General features: G+C 48.2%; 1 protein-coding gene across 1 annotated transcript; it reads right to left on the bottom strand.

The window, feature by feature from the left end:
- Positions 1 to 2,141: 2,141 nt before the first annotated feature.
- On the bottom strand, positions 2,142 to 15,522 carry ASB10 (ankyrin repeat and SOCS box containing 10). Its single transcript, XM_062568598.1, has 5 exons — positions 15,049 to 15,522; positions 10,049 to 10,316; positions 8,977 to 9,481; positions 7,346 to 7,459; positions 2,142 to 7,090 (listed from the first exon to the last, which is right to left on the bottom strand). The coding sequence occupies exons 1-5, from the start codon at positions 15,347 to 15,349 to the stop codon at positions 6,905 to 6,907; spliced, it is 1,374 nt and encodes a 457-aa protein (XP_062424582.1). The 5' UTR covers positions 15,350 to 15,522; the 3' UTR covers positions 2,142 to 6,904.
- Between the last annotated feature and the right edge of the window lie 986 nt (positions 15,523 to 16,508).

Below are 16,508 nucleotides of genomic sequence, written 5' to 3'. Positions count from 1 at the left end.
GGTCACTGTGCTGCCAGAAAGCAGACCAACATTGCACTTCCTTATGGACCAGCCTTTGATCTGTGCACACCATGATGGCCGTGTCTGGTCTAGACCAGCAGCATGTGGCTGGTTACAGGCAGCATGTGGTGTTTGACCCCTCAGACTGCAGCCTGCACCACTTCCGGCAGGTCAGGCCTTACCTTGGCTTTTGCAGCTGGGCTTTGCTGGGCCTCTGGAAGAACCCAGTATGTGTGCTGGCTGACCTGGGGCTGGAGCTGGAGCTGGGGTTAGAGCTGTAGCCCAGCCAGCACAGTGTCTTCTGCAGAGTGCATAAGCATGGTCTCTATTCCTTCAAACAAGTCTTCAGCAACCATGGCACAGTACCAGATGCAGGACAGACCTCCAGGTAACCCCCTCCATGTATCACTGGAGTTCAAGTACTGTTAATAACTCTAAGTATGGTTTTCTGACTAGCTATGCTCTCACCTAATAATAATTTACTACATACTGTCCTGCTTTAACTTCATTTTGAGCACATCATATTAAACTGAAATTAAAAAGATTCAAGATACATGACATTTGTTGCTTCTACCTCTTTTCCATGGACCTTTTGTCTAGGTATAAAAAGAAGCAGTCTTTGTCTGACCAACTCTGCATCTTGACTGAGCTTATTTTCCAGACACATAGAAACTGTTTAGTTACTTGCCACAGTATTTTTCCAGGTATCAAAGCAAGGCTAACCAGGCATAGGACCCAATTTAAGAGTTGCAGGCCATTGTCATGCACCTACCTAAGTCTGATCAAAGCCTGTGTGGCCAAAGAAGCCTGAGCGACAGTCTTGCAACACAGGGCGGTGGGTGGAAAGGAGCGGATGTGAGCAGCATTGCTGACATCTGGTGATGAGCCAGAGAAACAGAGCAGAGGATCCATTCCGGAGCTCATCCATGTGCAGGCGGGTGCTCATCCTGGTTTGCACATACACCTCAGGACACCAGCACCCACTGCAGGGTGTCCAGCTGGGAGCAGAACTGCAGGAAGCGCGTGGAGACACACTCCTGATGAGGAAGCTCCAGAGGCCTCCAGCACTCAGCAGAGCTGCTGCAGTTCCAAAGCAGCTGTGGAGGAGCCCAGCAAAGAGCTCTGCATGAATGGCTCCAGGAGGAGCTGCTGCAGTGTGGGGCAAAGACTGAGGCTCCTCTTGCCATGAGTCAATGAGCCCCAATTTGAATATCACAGATAGGCTTCCCAGGTGGGAGCACTGCCACCATCATGGTGCAGGAAGCTGAGGGGAAGCCAGAGATGTCAACGAAGTGTCAGTGAACAGAACCATTAAAGGAAATGTGAAACTCTTTAATTACCCTGGGGCCAAACACAGTCCCGGCAGTGATGGAGGCCAGTGGTAGACCCATGCGGAAGAATGTCAGGACTATGGATGACAGAACTGTGGTTAAACAGTCTGGTCTCTCTGGGACTTGGACAAAGCACTAATCAGGATGAATTCTGGCCTGGGTTAAGACAGATTTTCTGATGATTTTTTAAAATACTGGAAATGGAAAAACTACACTCACCATGATAAGTTATTCTAAGAGGTAATTATTAGATTAATTACCCTTGCTATTAAAAATGTGCCTCTTCTAATCTGTGCTTTTCCAGCTTCAATTTGCAGCCTGGATCTAGCTGTACCTTCTGCGCTGGTTGGAAGAACCAGCAATGCTGGACTAATTCCCCAACAAGCCCTGCACCTCACCTCTCTTTGGGAAGCTTGGTAACGTCTGGGGGCCAGTGATGGACCTCAGCATGGTGATGTGGCTCATCGCCGGTAGCCCACAAGGCTGTGGCAGGGTGCCATCAGCTTGTTTCACCCACACATCCAGGACTGACAGGCAAGTGCCATGGCTGTGTGAGGGGTATGTGGTCCCAGTGGCATGGCCCCTTCTGCTTTGAGCTCTGCTGCTGGCATCATTGGCGGTCCATCACTCACTCTTGTGGCTCTTCTCTGAGCTCATTCATCAACATTTTTGGAATGTGGACCCCAGTGCAGGATACCCTAGCAGCAGAGTCCAATGGACTGCAGTATCTGTGTACCAGTCCCTGGTTCCTGTGTATGAACATACTATTTTATACATACACACTCATACAAACAAAGCAGAAGACCTCAATAAATATTTCTGCTCTGTATTTGAAACAACCATGGATAGTATTCATATTTCACAGTAGTAATGAAATACCACTTCTTATTCCATTAGTAATTAATGAAGATGCTAAAGACAAACTGTTAAAGCAACAATTTTCATAATCTGCAGAAAGATAACTTGCGTCCAAGAGTATTTCATTGGCTAATGAGTTCATGGAACCATTGTTTTTTTTTTTTTTTTTTTTTTTTCTTTCTAATAAATCATGGCACACTGGGGAACTTAAGATAACTGAGAGGAAAAAAATCTAATGTCTTACCAGTATTTAAATATGATCATATGGATACCCAAGAAACTATAGAGCAGTTAGTTCAACATAGATCCAAAGCAATCATAGACAAGCAGCTAAGGGATGTTCTGGGCAAATTAGTAAAAGCTAGAACCCAAATTAATGTCAACTAGCATTTTTAATTACATGACATGATTTCAAACAATCTGATATCATCTTTTGGTAAACCTACAAATTTAGTGAAATATTTTTGTGAAATGAAATTTCATGAAATGTGACTCTATGATAACCAAGGAGTTTGAGCAGATTTCTCACCCACACTGCAACAAATAAGTTGTACATAACTATAACAGCTTCCACATGGTGAGTGCCATCATTGATGAGAGCTCCAGCCTGAGTGAGGCAAGGAATAAGAGTGATCTGCAACATCATGAATAGCACAAGGAGGAGGAACTGACTAGATTTGCTCATAGATTCTTTGAATACAAGCGTTAAAGGGCATTAAACGAAACTAGAAGGTGACAGTATAAAAACAAATAAAAGGAGGCTACCAACACAATGTGCAATTAAGTATGAACTCCTTGCCATAAGGATACAGTAATGCATAAACTTCCAAGGGTTCAAAAAATGACCGGTAAATTCAAGGACCCTGGGATATGGTTGCAGTCAGGGGCCTCCTGTGTGTAGCTGTGTTTCTGGGCTGTGGCTTTGGTAACAGCATGAGTCATGTGCCCCTGCGCTAATAACGTCTCACGTGAGAACTGCAGCCCTCACACCTGGGGCAGCTGACAACTCCTGTCCCAGTAAGAGCATTCAATCCTGCATTAGAAACTTCCCTTTGAAAAGCCTGATAAAAAGAAAGAAACCTTGATTTATTGCCAATATGTGCTCAGGAGCATCAAACATTTTTAATTTTGTCTTGTAAATGTTTATAAAAATCAACTGCTAATTGATTAGCATAACTGAGTTAAATCACATACATGATTTGGCTAAAAATTAAGACTACAGAAAAGTGAACAGAATTTTGGAGTTAGAATGCAGGACCTGCTCCCATAAACAGATCACTCTAAAAGGTCATGCAAGCATGTCCAGCTGGAAGGAGGTGACATCAGGCCGGCTTTCTGCTTCTGATTCAAGGTAAATGCAGTGCTGACGTTTAAGAGAAGGGGAGGGAGTATTATCCTGAGTATTCGAAAGTTTTATCTCTCTTGCTCCCCTCATCCCTGACTTGCACACAGTCTTGGTATGTTGTTACCTCAAGCCAACACCTCCCCTCCCTGCCCACAGACTTCATAAAAAGCATTGTTAAACCTTCTCCAGTTATGCTAACTCCACACCACAAAAATATTACTGGACACACAGGCCTCCAAGACCAACTTCCTCTATTGACCACACTGTGTTGCTGACACCTTTTGTAAGCTTAGGAACACATGTTCCTATCACGTGTATTTATGGTGCAGTGCATCAAAGAGATGAACTTCTGGTGGCACACTGAACCTCACATGGTTATTTCAAGCTTGCTACTTCAGAGCAGCGTAGACAGCTGTGTAGGGTGGTGATACTCAGGGGAGTAGAGCAATATCCTGTGTCCAGATAGAGGCAGAAGATGACAGAACTACTAGGCCTGTCACACTATTTAGCCTTAGATCTATGTCCCAGTTTCATGGCTCTGATGTAGCTGTTAACAGAGGCCTTGAAAGACCAGTGCACCAAGAGGAATAAACTGCAATGCTGTTCTAGTGTATCTTCTCCCAGCCAGCAACAGTTCAGGCACTCCTTGAGCCAGAAGTGGCTTCCAGACCATCGTGGTTAATGACCATCAATGACTCCATCTTCTATGATTTTGTCTTTTTTTGAACATTAGTAAGTCTTTGGCCTTCACAAAATCCTGTACCAAAGAGCCCCACAGTGTAATTGTATTGCATGAAAAAAAAGGTTGTGTTTTGCTTGTTGTTCCCTTGGAAGATCCTAACACTAATATCCCCTCTGCCTTTATACCTGCAGAAACAGTCCCAGATGACTGAAGTTGGTGTGTAGTTTGAATGCACTATAGTCACCATCTTGCACTGCATAAACAACACAAGCCCTGACTACAGTGAACTGAGAGCGATAGGCACCCATACATGTGTGGGAACTGGTTCCCCTCCCAGTGTGGTGCTATACTCCTCTTGCCAAGCCATAGACCAAGTTGCAGTGGTGTTCTGCTGAGCCATGGCAGGGTGGACCCCCACCCTGCACTGCTGTGTGACTGGTATCATCAAAACCCAGAACACTTCTGAACCACCCCATCTGCCCTGCCCCAAAGTAGTGCCCCCCAAAAAGCTAGCATTTCCCAAAACTGTTTAACAGTGGAATATCCTTAGGCTGGAGAGATGCAGTTCTGTTCTGTGGCAAGGCACTCAGCCCTTCCTGCTAACTAATCTCCAAAGGCACCTTACGCCTGTGGTGCTGACATGGCAGCAGAGAAGCAGCAAAAGGCCACTAATCCTTGCACTTTGACAGCAACAGGACTGGAAGCAAGCACGCACAAGGAGTGCAAGCACTGACAAACCAAGAGCTCTGCCCAAGGCAAGGCTGCAGACCACCAGGCTTCATCAGAGGAAGCTGTCATGAACAAAATGACTACACCTGCCCCAGACCAACATCATCCTCCCATGACAGGCCCTGCCACCCACACACGGTCTCACCCTTAGGCTAAGGATTTACATGGCAGAATTACCTTCTCCACCTCCCACTTCATACATCCAGTGTCAGTGAAGAAGTAAAGCAAAGTTTCCAGGCTGAGATCCAAAATGGAGCCAAACTATTCCCCATCCTTCTGCTTCAACTTCTATTTCAGTTATGACCTCACTGGTATGAGAGTCTTGCCACAAAAAACCCTAAGCGCTGACACAAAGGTAAAGCAGTGGTACATTCCATCTGTTGAGTTAGTTTCTTTTCTGGGCTATTAATACAATATCTATCAGAAATGATGTAGGAACAGTGCAGTATGTAATACATTGGATGAACATTAGCAAGAATCCATAAAACACATTCCTGATGCAAGTCATGCTCTCCAAGAAAAGAGAAAGCTAAAGAATATTTATAATGTGTTGTTTCCTAAGTGTTACCCTGCAAGTTCCTGGATGAAATGCAATGGATTGTCTGAAAGAAAGGGTAAACAGATATAAGAATGATTATGTCAGGGACTTTCCTTAGATAGCAAATGCTGCTCCTCTCCAGCATGCAGGAAAATGTCCTATTAGTGGGCATGCACTGCTAGGTGCAAAGCCACTGCATAAACAGCTGCTCTGCCTTAGGGAAAAATAGGTGTCTTTAGACCTGCTTTGACATTTCATAGGTGACTGTAAGAGCCTTGAGCACACTTGCTTTTGCCTGTCACACTCCGTGGCTGCACCCACAGAACTGTAGTGGACAGTTAACTGTGCAAGGTCAGTCTGTGAAGCCTAAAGCTGTCAGCAGCCAGCAGCCTCAGCCCAGGGCAGCCAGTCCAGCAGCAACCGGTGAAGGCACTATAGCTGGTAATGAGGTTAGCTTCCAGCAAGCCATTTTAGGGTGGCTGATGCTTTAATCTCTTTATAATCTTGTCTCTAAATTGCAGAAGGAAATGTTACCCTTTACCTTGTCCACTGTGTGGTGCAGCCCAGGCAGCAGTGAGTAGGCCTGCACTGTGCTCTGGTAGATGCTGGCTGGGTTGTCACAAGGACTGGCTGCTTCATACCCAGTGGACTAGCATTCACTGAGCATGCCTGTCCTCCACATGGAGGTCCTCAGCATAGGCACAAGCCCTGTTTTCTGGCACCAAGTTGCAACGCCAGGCAATATCTCAGACATTGTACCTGCATAAGAAGTGCTTGTTTGAAAGGCTTCAGCCCCACACCCACCACACATTCTTCCATGCCCTCTGAAGGGCAGACAAATGCATAGGTCTGAGAGTGCATATGCCTGTTACATTCCTCTATGCACGGCATGTCACATGCACAGGCCCTATTAGAGACAGCCTTCAAGGCAAGGCAGAAGTTGTACTCTGGTAGTCATAAGCAAAGTCCGGGTTTTATTCCAAACACCTTTGTCAAACTGTAAATGCTTTCATAAAAGGAAGTATTCCAACAAATGCCCTGGGCACTAGAGCTGCTTGGCTTAGACTAGAGTTTGCAGATTTGGGATAGGGTGAATTGGTATCCTGCAACTAACACTGTGATCAATGCAGAATACTTGCTTCTGGTCCCACAAAATGCCCAAATCCCCATCTCTTGTTTTTCTTAGTGAATCAGGAGTTTGCTGCTGTTAGCATGGGTAAACAGAGAGCTCCAAAATAGGTATATGAGGCAGAACTGGCAAGGACTAGCTGACAAGGACATGGTGGAAGAATTGGCAACCAAGTTGGGGGAAGGATAACATGGTGGGGTGGGAGGTGGGGAAGGGGGTTAGCTAGGTTGGCACAGACTGCACTGGTAGGGACTGAACACAGATGCAGAGAAACACAGTCAAGCCCCATCCCTTAGTAGAGAACATCCTCAAAGCGGAGCAGCAGGAACTGGTGCAAGGCCCTTGGCAGGTGCAGCTGGGACAGGACCCAAAGCAACCGGCCCTCCAAGAAGGTCCTGAGTGTACAGCGAGCCAGGTGCTGTAAGGAGCGAGGACTTTGCTCCAGGGAGAAGAGTGACTGGTAGAAACGTGGGTATTTCTACAGGAAGAGAAAAGAAGATCAGAGCCAGACAAAGCTATAGATATCCTGGAAGCAGAGAGGTAGAGCCAGAGCCAGCTACATCTTCACCTCAATTATTGCAGCGCATCCACTTCTACTCCCCAGCAGCACCACCCCTCTGCCCTGCAAGCCTCCACTCTGACCCAAAGGTCCTTTGATCCTATCCCCCCTCTGGCACCCTGCCCAGGGTAGCCTGGCTGTACCCTCTCCAGTCAGCAGCATGCATTCCCTCACCTGTACAACCTCAGCTGGAACAGCCTCCACCCAGTCCTCAGAGACACGCACATGTTCATAGCTGTTCATCACGGCCTCGATGACACGTGGGCAGGTGTGGCAGTACTGCAGCACCTGTGCCAGGGAGGAGGCAGATGAACACAGCAAGTGGTCAAGGTCCTGCAGGCCCCACATTTATGTAATAAAAAAGCCGCATATATCCAAAAAATGACCAGGGAATGATAGCCCGTCCCTCATTCTGTCCTGAGGAATCAATGTCATTAATGGTGGGCAGACCCAGAGCACCACTCCAGCTCTCAGAGTGTCCTACAAAGATGGGGACTGAGCCAACAGCCAACACATGCACTATGGTTGCATTCAGCACAGCCAGGTCCCTACTTCTACCCAGGTGCAGGAACTGAGGTATGTAGCTGGGATATAGTCCTGCACCCCCACCCCTCATCTGCCTCACCACATCCAGAGAGGTTGTGGAGTCTCCTTCTCTGGAGATCTTCAAGGCCGGCCTGGATGCAACCCTGTCTAACATGCTCTAGGTGACCTTGCTGAGCAGGGAGGTTGGACTAGATGATCTCCAGCGGTCCCTTCCAACCTTACTGATTCTACGAACCTACATTACTTGTAAGTGACCACTACTCTGCTTTATGCCAGGCCCCTTTCCTCACAATTGTGTTTAGAACATGAGCTGTTTTAGGGCAAGGTCTGGCACCTATTTTGTGTGCAGAGAGACTAAAGCATACCGTGCTTCTGTTGAGTGCTGCACGTGGATCTCGGGGATGTAGTGTGCCTGTGCCAAGGAAGGCTGCAGAGACATCTCTGTGCTGTGTGCAGTGTGGGGCCCAGGAAGTAATGTACCCATGTTAGTTGCTACACAGAGCCCCAAGAGGACATCATACATGTTCTATGCTACAGGGCATCTCTGGTGTGTACCATGCCTGTATTTTATACCATACATAGATGCAAGGGACACATGGTGCCTGTGCACCTTATGCCACCACTATGGCCTTCAGAGCAGACTCCGTCCGTGAATAGCTGCACCCAGGTGGATTTCCCCCCTGGCTTTTGGCTCCCACTCCCTAGGGCCCAGGCCAGCAGTAGCTGTCAGTGCCTATTCCGGCTGTACGAGTGATCCTCATTATCTGGCGTTAATAGGAGATTAATTAGTGTTAATTGTTGATTTTCCTGTATTTTCCCAAAGGGGAGAGCAATCTGCTGATCTCCAGGCTGGGTAATTATTGCACTGCTCAGGAATTAAGACAAGCAATTAACCCTTTGTTTTCTGGTGTCTTGAAGAGACAGCATGAGTTGGAGTGCATGTCCCAGAGAGGAAACGGGGTAGTATTTTCTGGGCCAAATGACTAGGGAGACTATGGCTGTCACACAGCCTAGCAGACTGACAGTGTTAACAGAAGCAGGAGATTCCCACAGAAGAATATGGCCCAAGAAAAAGCTTCAGGGAATCCCATAACAATTCCCCTCCCCCAGCAACTGGGAAGAGATAGGCAGGAGAGAGAGCCAGCAAGGTGGCAGAGACAAGCCCTGCTGCAGTAGGGACATCCTTGCTCTCATAGGGGCCCTAGTGTTCACTGTCTTCCTTTCCTGCCCTGCTCTCAGCAAAGGTGGAGATCCTGCACCTTGAGGAGGGAGCCAGGCCAGATGCGGATGGCACCGTAGTTGAGCAGGGCTCGGACTACAAGCTCTGGCTGGTGGTCCAGCTTGTAGGCAGTGGCTTGCAGGATATTGTGCAGTGCCGTGTTGCCACTGTAGTTCATGATGTTGACGTTTGCACCTTTGGCCAACAGTAATTCTACTACTTGAGCGTTGGCATTCTTGCAAGCCAAGTGAAGGGGGTGCTGGCGGTCCCTGTCTGCAGCATTGATGCTAGCACCACTCTCCACCAGAAGCTGGCAGACCCTGTAGTAGCGCTCCATGTCCTGGGGTTGATGGGGCTGAGCACAGGCAGCGTTCAGTGGGGTCTGTCCCTCTTCATTCTTTGCTTCCAGCTCTGCCCCATAGTGCAGAAGCAGCTGGACATGGTCTGTTAAGCCATGCCGTGCTGCCACATGCAATGCTGTGTCATCTTCCTCCTCTGTCCGGCTGTTCACACTGGCACCGTGCTGCAGCAGCTGCTGGACACACCTATGTGGCCCAAGATGACTTAGTGACAGACTAACTACTGTCCTACCTGACCCCCCCCCAGCACCTCCCCCTCCCCCCCCAACCCAGCTCTGCCAACCCATGGCTTTCACTTCTCCAAAGAATCCCCAAACCCCTGTTCCCCATGCCCTGGAGCAGAGGCTTTAAGCCAGGAGGACTGGTGAGCAAGCATGCTGTCACCCTAATTGTAGCCAACTCTCCACAGAGTTTTAATAGGTGTTATCACACCCACGGTCCACTCCCACACACCCGCACTGAGGCCTGTCTGCACACTGTATGGCCTGAGTTTCACAGTGTGACCTGTAGGCCTTGCATTGCTGGTGGACAGCAAGACAGCAGCACCAGGCTGAGCTGCATCAGCTCTGAGGATTGAGCTTGCAGGCAGCTGTTAGTCTTTGGAGGTAGCACCTGCTCCAGGAATATACCATAAAGCCACCCTATGCAGTAGCCACTGCTGCAACCACTACCCCATCTGTAGGTATGAGTAGAGACCTCTCCTGCATAGGATGAAGCTTGTAGGGGAAAGAGGTCCACCCAGACAGAACTCACTCGCTGGAGTCTGGACTCTTGCAGAGATGCAGAGGCTTGTAGCCATCCTCAGAGACAGCCTCAGGGTCAGCTCCAAAGCTGAGTAGCAGGCGCACACACTCTGTACTGGCGGCCGCACAAGCCTCATGCAGGGCAGTTTTGCCCCCTGGTGCAAAGTTGACCGAAGCACCCCTGAGCAGCAGGAACTGCAGGCAGTCTGCATAGCCCCGGCTGGCTGTGATGTGCAGTGGCGTCGTGAGCTCCTGCTCATAGGTCAGAGACCACAGCCCTGCAGGGAAAGATGGGTCAGGGTTGCATGTCCAGACAGAGTGCATGAAAGCACTGGGCCCAGACCTGCCCTTTCTCTCATGGTACCTGCCATACACTCCCTCTTGAGAAACAGAGGCTTTCCTTCAAGAGGCTACCTCTTCCTGCCAGCATCTTTCCCACAAGTCCCCTGCCCTTTGACAGGCCTGTAAAAAGCAGAGGTCAAGAGGGTGTCTCTTTAAGCTACATGGTCACATTCCCAGGGAGCCTTGGGGCAGGGGCTGTTGCAGGGGCTGTTGTTTTCCTCTGCAGCTCAGTCATACACTGCAGGGTTTCATTGACAGGAACAGAGTAGATGAAGGACTCAGGGGCACAGGTAGGGCTGGAAGCAGCAAGGTGGCTGGGAAGAGCACCATGCATGAAGCACCACAAATACAAGAAACTAGGCAGTAAAACAAGGAGATATGGGAGCAAGCTGCCAGGGCATGCACATAGGAGATTCAGGCCCTGAGTATGACATAGATAAGCAAGCCTCAGCAAAGGTGGGCATATGGGGCCTCGGACAGAGCAGAGAGCTGAAACTCACCAACTCTCAAAGACTCTGACCTGCCTGGAACAATTGCTGAACTGGTGTGGTCTGCTGACAAACAGCCTGCAGCTGTTACAGCCCAAATCATGCTGACAGTCCTCCCTGAAATCATGCTTCTTGCAGCTTCTCCAGGTTGGGCTGGAGGACTGTGTCCCCAGTTACATGACAGGTTCAACCCTGCATCCCTTTCACCTTTCTCCTAGAAGCAGTATGGCATGACCCTTATTTAGAAAGGCTAGATTCAAATGCAGCTATCCCAATGGATACAAACACAGAGCTGTAACAATCCCTTGCCCAGCATAACCCACAAAGAGAATCAGCAGTCCTGTAATCAACACAGGATACACACAGACAGGACAGGTACACAAAGCCAGGCTACAGGAATGGTCACAGGTGCAATATAACACGGAGCTTGAATCTCCTTTGCTGGGTGGAGAAGCTCAGGCAGCTTCCCAGGCTGGAAGAGCCAGGTACCCCAGGACACTGCTTGCATTACAAGACTCAGGTACAGTCTCCCACAAACAGCGCAGGGGGACCCAGCCAATTCCCAGTGCTCTTACTCCTATCCCCTCTCCTCCATAGCCCATACAGCGCCCATAACACTCCATCCAGCAATAGTGATGCCCTGCAGCATAAGCAAGAGGATCTGAGCCTGCGTCCAGCTAGGCCATGCTGTCTGCCCCACTGTCCCCGACATACTCAGCCAGCGAAAGTTGAACCGGTAGTTTTTCCACTCTTCCAGGTCACTGGTGTCAAACACAGAGCTGGGACTCAGGTTATTCTGGGGGTTACTGAGAATCTCTGCCATAACCCCCTGATCTCCTGTCAGCAGTGCCTGCCAGTAGGCCTGGGCATGGCCATTCACCTTCCGCGTGCAAATGGGCTTCTGATTGTTGTCTCCTGTGCCTGTGATGCTGCCCATTTTACAGTACTCAGACTCTAGGTAGGAACCAGGCTTTGATCTGCAGCTGCCTCTCTCACCTGAGCTTGTGGCACAGCCCAACCAGTGCCCTATGCTCTGCACTGTATGGTTGTCTGTGTACACTTTGCAGAGAGTAGGGATGTGCCGCATCACTGCTTGGCCCAGGCTAGATACAGCTCAGGTCTCAGCTGTTCTATTCTGGGGAACCTTGTGACCAAATGTTTGGCCAAGAGGCAGAAAAGGACACTTCTCTCAGGCAGCAATACCTATGCAGCAACTGGCTGTGAAGGGAAAGGCCCCATACAAGGCAGGGCAGGAGAGGAGCCTGAAGGGTAGAGAAGGAGACAGGCAGCACATAAAAGTCTCACACCCAACCACTCTATTGCTGCACCTGTCTTGTTTTCTGGCCTCCATTTAACAAGTAGACTACCATCACCCAATTGCTTCCCAGGTCACAACAGCCTGACCCAACTGCCTCCATACACCAACAGTGTGTGTTTTCCAGTCCTTGCCTCCTTACTTATTTCCAACATTCCAGCCCCATATGCTGGTTCAACCCAAGCCCATGGCACTAGACAGGTTTTTAAACAAATCAGAGGATTGTTTTTATCAAAGCTTAAAGCCAAAAGACAGGTATAAATAGGTGCAAGGATGGGAAATGTTCCATTACAAGTGAAGTAAAAACACAGAAGATAATTTTACTTTGAAACCCATCCTACTTTTCCTTCAAATTCTGTCTTGCAGAGTTCCTGTACAGTTTTAGTACTGCCTTTTCCTATCTTCTGACAGTCCCCTCCATTACATTTCCTCACTGCTCTTCCTTTACCCTGAGAGACCACTTCCCACCATCCGAGCTTGGTTGTACAAGCCCCTGCCCCTGCTTTGGTTATACAACTAGGGCACCACCCAGCACAGTGGTAAAGCAGAGCTGGCTTTATGGCAGATATCAAACTGAATGAAACTGTAGTATTTGATTAATCCTGTCATAGAACTACTTAGATCATGCAGCTATAAACCGAGTTAATTGACTCCAATAGACCAAACAATGCTTATCTGGAGGACCAGAGAAAGAAAGACAAGATAAAGAACTCTACCCTTCTCAGCAGGGAAAACAAATGACCAAGCTGTATATTTGCTCACATTCTCCAGCATCCTCTGTCTGTGCAGATTTCCCACTAACTAGTCTAGCTACAATGTAGTGCATGAAAGGGTCAAAGGAGGGAAGCCTTTGCAGACTGCCTCACCTGCTGGGATTCTCAGTTTCCCCAAAGCTATAAATAGGTATCCAACCAGAGCCAGAGTTCCCAGCTCACAAGAGCACTGCCAAAGAGACAAAGGGCTGTGTGAGACTGTGTCAGTAGCACTGTTCAACTTAGACTTCCTCTGGGATCCTTCAAATATCAGTTGGGATATTCAAATATCAGTTCCTGGCCTCGGGAAAGGCCAAGTCCCAGAATCTACCTTTAGGGTTTTTTATTGGATAGGTTTTGGGAAAGAGTCCCTACAGGTCAGGGACCAAAGCCTTAGGTAGCATGTAGGTTTGCATTTGGCTTTTGTTTTGTATCTCTATTCAATAAATCTTGCAGTACATTTGTGGTCTATGCTTGATGGATGGAGCTGTTTGGTTGAGTTTTTCACATCTTGTTACTTTGGTGATAAAAGCGATTTCTGGATGAAGTTGTTTTATGTAAGCTATTCTGCTTTCTCTGGGACAGAAATTTAAAGGGTCTGTCAGCCCAGCACAAGACAGGAATACTTCAGAGTTAAACAGTGCAATTAATATTTTTCTGAAAAGTGGTCTTAGTTAAACAAAAAGTAGTATTTTCCTGTCTTTTTCTTCCTACATAGACTATGAAATTTTAAAACCTTGGGTATACAGACCTTGGCACTCAATAAATAACCGTCAGCACCCAAGAGTATCAGCACTTGCATCTGTTTGTCTCTTGCTAGCTTGGACCCCCAAAAAACAGTCAGGGTCGAGCTTTATCAATATCCTCCATATAGTGTTGGGACAATATAAGGAACCTACGCCTCTGGGAAAGCAGTTTTTATCAACAGCTCTGCTATTCTCGCATACTGAGGTTTTCATCACCAGCATCATCTCTGGGGAAAAGAGTAGCGCAAACACTCCCAGTAACTCCCCTTTCATACTTGACACTCCTCATCTTAAATTCTGCTTGCCTGCAGTGCACTACTAGTAGATAGGCAGCAAGAACATGTGGCCTTCCACATTTCTAATCACATCTCTTTCCTTGACATAGCTACATTAGTTATGTGATTTATTACAGGACTGAACGTTCATAGATAACATTGATAAGAACCTAATCAAAAGGGACTAAAGAGCACAGATGTAAGTGTAGTACACAGAAGACATATCTGGGGGGAAGGTACAGTGAGGTATATCGATGGAAGGAAGCACCAAAGGTGACTAGCTTCTATCTCCTGTCATTCAGGACAGGCTTGCTTCTATCATCTCTCTAGAAGACCAGATTCCTGCCCCCTACCCCATCCAGCCTGTCTGTCAGAATAAAACAGCTTGCAGGATGCAAGGAAAGCAAAACTAGGCCTGGTGCAAATGCTTCTGTTCTGGAGCAAAGGCCCCTCATGCAATCAATGCTAACTCTCCCACAGGCTCTTAAAGTCAGTGTTTGAAATAGGGATCACAATGGCGCTGCTTGACCCCTGGATGTCACCATAGCAGCAGCAATAGTTACACTGAGTGACTGTAGTTTAGTTCCCAAACAGCTGCCCACAGCAGTGAAGGGCACGGCTAAGTCCTGTGTTCTATTCCCAAAGCACGTCACAGACTCTAGTTCTTAGTGGACTAGAACAATAGACCCAATAAGGCATAAGGCATGAAAAGCATACCTATGCTACTCAATGTCTTCTCATTAAAGTGTTCACTTTCCACCTCACACATACTTCATATCCATCCCAGCAGTATCAGGATGTCTTTTCAGAGATTATTCCTCCCCAAGACTCCTCCCAAACACCTTGTTCTCATCACTTTTCAGTAGACCTGCTCCTGGTCACCTTCAACAATCCTGATACAGTTTGCTCTGCAGCTCTCTTCTCCAGCTCCTTCCTTATCCAAAACCCTCTTTTCCCTCGCATCCCTATTCCATTACCCTGTATCCATGACTGGGACTTCCTCCCAACACTTCTCCCAGATGCCTCTGCTCTTTCTCTCATCCCCACCCTGGGGGCTTCCCAATCACAAATATCTCAGCCCTGCATACCCACCAAATTTCCTGCTAGTCCAGCGCAGCTCATCACCCTTGGTCTCAATGATGAGATTGATAGCAGCACCCTTGGTGAAGTACTTCTGAACCATCTCCAGGTCCCCAGTGAAGAGTGCATTCTGGACCAGCAGGTCCCGACACTCCAGTGGCTCTGTGCGGCTGTTCTGGCATCTCCGTCCCACTGGGTTTAGGTTGCCCTCGCTGTGTCTTGCCTGAGAGTACTTCCACCGATCCAGCTTCTCCTCGTCCAGCTGCAGTGAGCACAGTGTGGCAGAGCTGAAGGAAAAGGTGCAGTCCATCATTGAGAACACATGGGGCAAGCCTGAACCTCACAGTAAACAAGCTGCTGCAGCCCAGAGCTTCTAGTTCAAGGCTGTGTCCTTTGAAGGTTGCTTATAGGTTCCAGCACTCCAATGTCTGGCAGGACTCGGGCACAGGCCTGACTAAGACAGTATAAATAGTTCCACTTGGCAGCTCTCTTCCACCACCTCCTCCCCTCTCTGCAACAGTTTATCATCAGTTGTTGAGAGTTAATCTCCAAGGCAGGCTGGGAATAGGAAAGAGGAAACAGGCAGTCCTGAAACCTTCCCCACATGCTTGCCAGTTTGCCCTGCAAAGTCTCTGTGCTGCACTGCACTCTACCTCCCCTTGAGGGAAAAAGAGAACAGAAAGGAGGGGAGGGGGAAGAGTTAAGGTTAGGGGTACCTAGGTAGAGGCCTGCAGCAGAAGCAGTAGCGAAAGTTGTCAAGGATTGCATACAGATCCCTTCCCTCTGGAAAACTCCAGCTCTTGGGAACTTAGCATTTCCATTATGCATTGAGGCTGGCTGCCTACAAACAGTCCAGCAGAGTAAGAGACATGTGGGCAAAACCTGGGAAAAGCAGCTTGAATAAAATGAAACAAGTTTCCTGGGGATGGAGAAGACAGTCTTCTGTGTGAACACCAGGAGCTTGGCAAGTGTTTTCAGGCTTCTGAGTGGGGTAACCTCTGCTGTGTCACCTACTACTCCAGCCATACTAGGTCACATTTGGAAGGGTGAAAGATACTGCTGAAATCCCCTGCCCTGCTTCAGTCATTGCAGTTCACTCTTTGGGATGTGAGATGGATCCCATTAAGTAGGATGTTGTGGCAGTTGGACAGAGTTGTAACTGGTTAAGCTTTGCTTACCCTTAAATTACTCCACTGTAACTAAGCCACTAATCATTGTATCACTGCCAACATGCAGAGAACTTTCCAGACTGGCAGGTTGTGAGCACCAGCAGTGGCAACACCAAATCATCAGGCACCACAGGAATTCAAGCTAGTTGGAATCAGGTATTCTCTGCCCAGTCCTACAACTGATGGGGCTGAGGGTCACTTGGGAGATACAGCAGAGACCCAATGAGAGACAGCAGGAGTGCCTGAGAGCTAATGGCAAGAATCTCATGGCACCACACCTGGATTGCACCACACAGCTGGAAC

The sequence above is a fragment of the Rhea pennata genome, chromosome 2 (assembly GCF_028389875.1).
Source record: "Rhea pennata isolate bPtePen1 chromosome 2, bPtePen1.pri, whole genome shotgun sequence".
Taxonomy (NCBI): Eukaryota; Metazoa; Chordata; class Aves; order Rheiformes; family Rheidae; genus Rhea; species Rhea pennata.
Note: the sequence above shows the minus strand (reverse complement) of the source record. Positions and strands in the feature narration are given on the sequence as shown.

Bases quoted from the DNA above. Each gene is read 5' to 3' on its own strand.
- ASB10 (XM_062568598.1), bottom strand. From the start codon at position 15,349: ATGATGGACTGCACCTTTTCCTTCAGCTCTGCCACACTGTGCTCACTG. The intron at 10,317-15,048 runs GTGGGTATGCAG...CTTTCCCTGCAG, and splicing joins CTGGACTAGCAGGAAATTTG to GGCTGTGGTCTCTGACCTAT. The intron at 7,460-8,976 runs GTGCAGGATCTC...TCCCTGGCACAG, and splicing joins GGCCTGGCTCCCTCCTCAAG to GTGCTGCAGTACTGCCACAC.